A 7925-nucleotide genomic window follows, 5' to 3' on the forward strand; every position below is an offset into this window, starting at 1 on the left:
CCTGTGAGTAAAACCAGGTCCCTCCCCAAAGATCCCATGAAGTTTCACTCCGGAAGTGACAGAATTATGTATAACTGGATAGCAAGTTGGTGGTTTCAAGAGTTTGGGGCCTTGGGGCGGTGAGAGGCAGCTATGAAGGACTCTGCCATTGGCCCGGAGCGTCATCACATTGTGAGCTTCCAAGACTCCTCCTGCTCCCACCTCCCACCTCACCACACTGGGGTTGCAGACTTGGGGCAACGTGTCCCGATTCTTCGTGTATGTTCTGGGGATTTGAACTCAGGTCCTCACTTTTGCAAGCAAGCCCCTTTACCAAATGTGTCATTTCCCATGCTCCTTTACAACTTCGTGTGTGCCTGCAGTTACCTAAAAATAAAAGTTTCCACTGAAAACAAATGAGATCATGATTCTTTTGGAGAGGGTCTGGCTCAGCCTAGGGCAGGAAAATCACAGGTGTGACACATCATCGCCACAAAGATGTCTGCCAAATCTTATCCCCTGAGGCTGGCGAAGAACCCCATGCCAGAGCACGGCACATGCCCACCCAGAGGCTGAGAACTCTAGTAAAGTAGGAGGGCCCACAACACTCCCCAAACCAGCTTCCAAATCCGTACCCAAACACCACCCAGCTGCATGATAGAAATGTGCTATTTTAATTCCCGCGTTCACACACATCTCATGGCATTTCAAAATTCACAACTTCATTTTGAATCGCACAGGAATGGGGGCGGAGGAGAATGGCAACTGCATCTTTTCCTAGCTCAGGCTCTCCAAGGGTTTGGTCTCCACCCAACTGGAGCCAAAATTCTAGAGTAAGAGAAACTCAAGCACAGCCTCCTGCATTCCACACGTGTGGGAAATGGTTATCTCTGGTTATCTTTGGGAAAGGGGGCTTCGGCTATCATTCCTGCCCATAGCTGGCCTAATCATTCACAACCGTTGACCTTTGAACACTGAATGTATAAATGACCGGTTAATGGCACGAGCTTTGAAGTCAGACTGTCGGTTTGTAGAGGACAATGACTGAGCTGTCCATTTTGAGGTGGTTTACAGGGAGCCTTAACACTGGTGAATCTTCAGTGGACATTTGACAGATAATAATGACCACAAATGCATCACATGGCAAACAAATCCTCAAAGCACCAAAGGTAAAGTATTCCTCACCAAAACCGGCAAAAAGGTAGATATTGCTGATCACCTAATGGATATAATTTTAAAAACATGCTGGCAGATGTCTGGATATCATTGTATCAGTAACTTGTTTTATGTCTCCATACAAAGCCATTAAATTGGCCATTCGTTGCTAAATCAATTTGGGTGATGATAATTAAAAGCTGAGTACATGCACAATTAATCATATCTTCCATGAGGACTGAGATGTCAGCTGCAAAGCTATTCTTGATGTGGAAATCGTGTCAGTGAGGCTGAGTTAGATGGAGTTAGATGGAGCCAGAACACTGGTAGATTTTCACCACACTGCACACAGAGGGTCTACCTGAACGTTAATTTTACAACTAGCAAACTACACCCAAAGACCCACCCAGACACCCAGCTCTTGTTGGATGTTGTATTTGCATGGGAGGGTGTCTCAATACATATCAGAAAGTCATAAGGTGACCCTGGTTTGTTGATATGATTTTCATGTGGTGATCCTTATTTTTCAAGTGTTATAGTTTAAATGTGAAACATCCTCCACAGGCTCCTCTGTAAGAACATGTGCCCCAGTTTGGAGCACTGTTTAGGGAGGTTGTGAAACATTTGAGACTATGCTAGCAACTGGCATTAGGCCATTCAGAGTGTCCTCTGAGGGCTATAGCCCAACTCCACTTTTTGACTGAGTGACTTGCTTCCTGAAGCTGCCTCTTTTGAGTTCCTGCTACTACAGGCTGCAATACCCAGGCAACCATGCCACCCTTGCCACAGTGGACTGTTGCCTCTGAGCCAGGAGCCGAAATAAATTCTTCATCCCCTGAGCTGCTTCTGTCCCTGATTTGGTTACAGTGTCAAGAAAGCATAATATATATATATATATATATATATATATATATATATATATATGAGATGGGCACTGTAACAAATGAATCAAAGTCTAAAAATCTTAAATGAATTAAATGAAATATGAAATCTCTCTGGGATAGTGAGTCAAGTGAAACAAGGCAATGAAGGGGTGAGGAAATAGTTTTTCCTAAAATCTGTCCACTCCCTGTTTGCCTTTCAAGACACCCAAATTAGGAGTAAAAGCTCCTGGCCCAGCAGGTTCATTCAAACTGGCATTTCCGGGAGATATGCATTTCCTTTGAGGGCATTATGGGTGTTTATGAAATAACATGGACAATCATAAAAAGACAAACATTCTTTCTGTCCCTAGCATCAGTGGCCAGGGATATTTGTGCTTGTACATAAACTATCTCTTGGACATTAAGTGTGCTCTTCCACCTAAAAAGCAATTGCTTTGAAGCTAAGAGTTAGTATGGTAAAGGCTAGGAAAATAATAATGAGCTAAGTGCCGCCATCTCTCCAAGCAGTAATTGTAGGACCGAGAACAGAGCAGTAATAAATATTAATTGGGTTTTCTCTACGATGAGCATTGTGTTGAGCTCTTTATGATGATCATGCATTAGGTGGATATGGAGAGTGTCTCTGTTCTTACAGAATAATCAGGCTGGTAAATATTTTAAAACTCACATCAAGTTCTAGTCATAATGCCGGAATTTTTAATGCACCCTTATATCAGAGGCAACAGTGGTAGGAACCTTCTTCCATCCACTCTAAAAGTCTTCATCAGGTGTCTACTCTGGGCACAGCTGTTGTGAGAGGGGAGAGAAATTCCATGGGCATTCCCATGTTCCCACGGGGTAGGGAAGGGGATACAAGCAATAGGTAAGTATACAGATTGAAATGTGCTGGGTAGCAAGACTTGGAAGAAATATGTCTATGGATATAGAAGCAGGGAGGACAAAAACAAACAAGAATGTTTGGAAAGGTCTCAGTGAGAAGATAGGAGCTGAGTACAGAAGAGGGAACTAGGGAATACCAGAGAAGCAGCCAGAGGAGATACAGGAGCAGGAACAAACACAGGCTGGTAAGTAGAGGACTCAGTTGCATGGGCCACGGGCGGTGTTGAGGAAGAACTGAATGAAGATGTGGGCTGGGGGGGGGGGCGGCACACTAGGCAGTTACTCCAATACCACAAAGAAGAAAGAATGGGGCTTAACCAGAGTGGTGCCTATAGATGACTAAATGATAGGAGACAGACTCCAGGTACAACTCAAAGACTGAGCTCACAAGGTCTCTTAATGGTTTGACTGCAGTGAGCAAGACAAGAAAAAGGGAGATATGGTGTTTGATTCCCTTGGTTTCTGGATTACAGTTGGTTTTGTCAGAGCAACTAAAGTGTTGCCTGATGGCTAAGATGAAGATAATATTATGAGAAACAAGTATGTGTAAATCAATCAAGCATTAAGCTTAAGACCTCCTAGTCTCTCAGTTGGAGATGTGGACAGAGAACTGTCCAGAGCAGAGCTCAAGTGGTCCCTACTGATAAGTTGTCAGATACAAGAAAAGAAAGGTCATTTAAACACTAAGTCATTGAGGAACTATGTAGAGATAAAGAAAGTAGGTCTAAATTTAAGCCCCGAGAATTGCACTGTGGATCAGCTAGGATAATTATGGATAGAAAATTCTCTCCATTGCAAAGAAACAAACCAAATGAAGATCTGAATGTAATCCATCCAAATAACACACTTAGCAGGTTAATGACGCAGACCCTGCCTATTCCACTCATCTAAGAAATCTCCAGTGTCTTTTGAGAATTAGGTAATTATAGATAGCTATTCCCCTCCTCCCCATCAGCTCCCCAAATAGAAACATCCACATTCCTGAACAAATATTGTACCCAGGGCACAGCCTGAGGCCTGGAAGAGCCAGTGCAGATAGCTCAAGGGATTGCAGACGTGAAGACACACAGACCTGTCAATTAAATGAACTGAATTTCATTTGGCTTTCTGGTGTTCAAGGCAAAGAGTAGGTTAACACCTACTTTGGTTGCTTAGGACAAAGTTTAAGACTTTAACTGAAGGTGCCCCATTGGCAACCCCATCATAGAGGTGCTCCTAGCTTGCTTCTTGTCCATTGACAGATTGCCTAGTTATAGCCTCCTGTCTTATTTATAGTATAAGCTATAGTAAATATTGTTTATATGTATATCTTTTATAAGAACATCTTCTAAAGGAAAGAAAGGTCTATAGCTAAATAAATTCTGCCATGATTTTTTTTCACTGAATGAGGATAAAGATATTTACATAGGCATCAAAGCACAACACGGTACCAGAAATATGGACATTTTCATGTTTTGATGTATTCATTAAAGTAAATTTAAATACTAATAATGATAAAATATGCTTTTGGCCACGTTCAGATAGAAAGGCAAGGAAACGGATACTCCTTAGATGCATTTGCCAGCCTTAACTCATCTTTGATTACTTTAAAGATAATACTGTAATAAGAATCTATACTGTGTACTTTCTCTGCATGTGCTCAGATATGATCTTACTTGATGTTCCCAAGAATACCTTTCAGTGGCACACACTGTATAGACTGAAAACTTGAAGCCAAAGAAGGTCAGAGGTCATAGACCTAGTGAGTCAAACAAGCAGGATTGATTCCTATCTCATTGTCTTATCTTTACCCAAACCTGGGGACATTCCTTGACACAACAGCTGCTTGCCATGAAATGCAGTTTACTTATAAATGCAGTTTAATTATAAACACTCCCAGACATGGCTCTCCTCCAAAGACGCTTGTCTGGATTCCATTAATAAAGCCATTGCCATATTAGTTGCCGGTTGAAAGGTCATCCTTCACTGCATGGTGACTGGGTGTGTCAACATACCCTCCCTGCCTGCTGACTGGCTCTCTGGGACTCAAACTACCCAGCATACATACATCAAGTACTGATCCAGGCTCCGTATGGCCTGGCTTAATACTAACAACATGCCTGACTACAGACACCATCACCGGGTTCTGGTTGTCACTTCCCACAAGAAGTCCCCACTTTTGCATGAGTCATTCTACCAAAACTTTAGTTGGCATTCATCTCTGACAACAATGTAATTTGCCTTCTTTATAAATTATAGCACAAGATGGTCTCAGCAGGCTGGTCTACTGGTAGAACAAAATTGACAAATAAGGCCTGTTTCACAATCTTTGTCTGACTTTTCTATGCCTGAGCGATAAGCATACTGCAGTGAATATTCTTGCATATATTTGAGTAAAGGTACACAAAATGACTACATCTTGAGAAACTGAACTACCAAAAATACTATAAAACAAATGCAAACTAGACTCCATTCCCTCTCCTTTTGCCTCTACTATCCACCCAAAATTTGCTGGCATGCACACAAGACTATATTGTGTCAATTATAGTAATATAGAAAAAAGACATGAAAGTGATGTTAACCAGTTTTTCCTCTAAATCACCCTTGTCAGGATTTGGCATCAACTCTGATCCTCATGAATAATTCATATCCTCTGCATTAATAATGCATGTCCTCTCCCTGTTGGCATGCTCTCTAGCATGGAATGAATGTCTAGTCCCAATCCCTTCCATTGACATGACGGAGGAAATGTAAGTTTAGTTTCTAACACTCTTTAAAAAGCCGTGTTACTTGGTCAACCACCAGATAATAAACAGTGTGATGCTCTTGGGATGTCTTCCTCTTCACACAGAAGTCTCTCACTTGAGGACCCCAGGGAGAACCAATGATACTGTAGCAAACCCAGTAAGGTCTGTTAGTTCTGTTACCATTCTCCTTAATGCTGTGTTTATAACAGTCACAGACTTGAACTTTACTGTTCAAACAAAGTAACCAGCAAGGGGGAGGGGTCTCAATCCAGGGCACTCCAAGATTTACCACTGAGAAATTTCTTTTACTCTCAATCAAATTAAAGGCACATTTTTTTTTTGAAGTCCAGAGACCAAATAAATGAATGATAGCAGATGTCACATATTTGTGGAGAAAGGTACTCAATGAACCACTCACCCTAGCTGAGCCACTGACACTCACTAACAACAGCTTTCACTACTACTAGTAAACTTATTTCCCATCCCTGCCTCACCCCCAGCCTCTGGCAAATGAAAACCCACAAAAACAGCCACAGTATTTCACACATGGCAAGAAGAAATGAGTTGACCTATAGCATACACACACACACACACACACACACACACGATTATATATTCCAGTATCCTCCCCTCCTTGAAGAGGGTACCATCACTTAAAACTCAAAGAAAGGCAGGGTGGTTTTCTCTTAAAGCACCCCCAACAAGAGAAAAGAGTCTTAAAAGGAAGTCACTGCGATACTCCCTCCCTCCCTTTCTCCCTCCCTCCATCCCTCCTTCTTTCCTTTCTGCTCCTATTCCAGCATCTCTACACCTGTACCATGCTCGACAAGAAATGATCATTCAGTGGGACTCGGAAGGTGGAGTCTAAAACACAGAAACCCATTGCCCAGGCTCAAGAGTAAGGAAATTCAGATCTTGGTTTCTACCAAGGAAATGGCCCTGTCCAAGGCCAGCTCTCTCCACCTCTGCTAACACCTGAGCCGCAGAGCAGAGTCCAGAGCAGAGTCCTTGGGACCAGATAGTCCTTTCCCTGACCTTGATTCCCCTCTGGGCATCTGCCCTCTGTTCTGGCCTCCATCCACCCCCCTGGAAAAGTTAAGTTGGCGGGAGTGGGACTCAGCGGGGGACATCCGGCAGGCTCGGCACCTTGCTGGGCTGTTCAGATACAGCACCCATGGCTACCGGAAAATATTTATTTCAAGTCAACTGGCTCCGGTGGCCACCTTTAGAAAGTCAAGCCTTCCGAGAGATAAAGATAGCTCCATGACATACCCAGACACTGGCGCTAGCGCCCCAGTGGCAGTAGCCTGGGATGTTGGCTGTGAGAGCCACCGCGCAAGGCAAGTCCCCAGCGCCGGGATGCTGGCTGCAGACACAGACCCTGAAGTCGCGAACAAGGAGCATGGAAAGAATGAATACGTACCCCTAGGCGTCTGCTCCGGATCCTCACGTACCCCTGCTTCACTATGTCATTAAAATTGGAAGCCATCCCAGACAGACAGCAACCCGGCTGCCCCCAGAGCTTGCACAGCACCCTGAGTGGCTTCGAGGAGGAATTTGGGGAGGGTCAGGACAGAGTGGGGAGTGAAAGTTGACAAGACGATGCAGTGAGCCCGGACGTCAGAAGGTGTACATCATTTTCCCTGTCTCCCCAAAGCCTGAAAGTGGGCGGCCGCCGGCGCCCAGCAGCCACTTTGGGGGACAGTGGCGGGGAGGCGAGACTGGATCGCGGCGTCAGCTGACTGGGCGGCAGCCTGCCAAGAGGAGGAGCCGCTCCAAGGAGGAGAAGGAGGAGGAGGACCAGAACGGAGGAGGAAGACAGAGGAAGGAGGAGGCAGAGATGGCTCAGAAGGAGGAGCGCCCAGGTCCCCTCCCCCGGCCTCTGGCCCACCTGGCCCCCAGCTGCCCTGTTCCTACCTCCTCTCGGAGCGCAGACAGCAAGGGCGAAGCTCCCAGTTCCTGCTTGTCTTTTAGAGAACAGACTCTTTTACCAGCTGTGTGTGCCCCAACCTGTCCCTTCAGCCCCATCTTTTCCCCAGAAGAGCTAATTAAGGGTCTGTCTGTGTCCAGGGAGACTGGGCTGTGTGTTTTACCTGTGACCTAGAGAGAGCTATATCGCAGCTTAAGTGCAGCTTTTCTTGAGACCCCCTGCTGTCAAGCTGCAGCCTTGAGTCTGTCTCCCTATTAGGACTGTAAGTTTCCTAGAAGCTGACTCTTGCCCTCATCACTGTTCTGTCTTCAAATCCCTGCCCTATGTAGATGATGAATGAATCTTACAAGTTTATTAAGGTGGCTAGCTTGT

The 7925-nt window shown here is 44.8% G+C and overlaps 1 protein-coding gene across 1 annotated transcript in view; it reads right to left on the reverse strand.

The window, feature by feature from the left end:
• Positions 1-7382, reverse strand: part of Dok5 (docking protein 5) — a 140580-nt gene extending 133198 nt beyond the window's left edge. Inside the window, exon 1 of the mRNA XM_051185597.1 lies at positions 7047-7382. Within this exon, the coding sequence (XP_051041554.1) occupies positions 7047-7112 (66 nt within the window). The 5' untranslated portion in view covers positions 7113-7382. The remainder of the gene's footprint in view (positions 1-7046) is intronic.
• Positions 7383-7925: the final 543 nt, after the last annotated feature.

Source organism: Phodopus roborovskii, unplaced genomic scaffold (assembly GCF_943737965.1).
Source record: "Phodopus roborovskii unplaced genomic scaffold, PHOROB, whole genome shotgun sequence".
Lineage (NCBI taxonomy): Eukaryota > Metazoa > Chordata > Mammalia > Rodentia > Cricetidae > Phodopus > Phodopus roborovskii.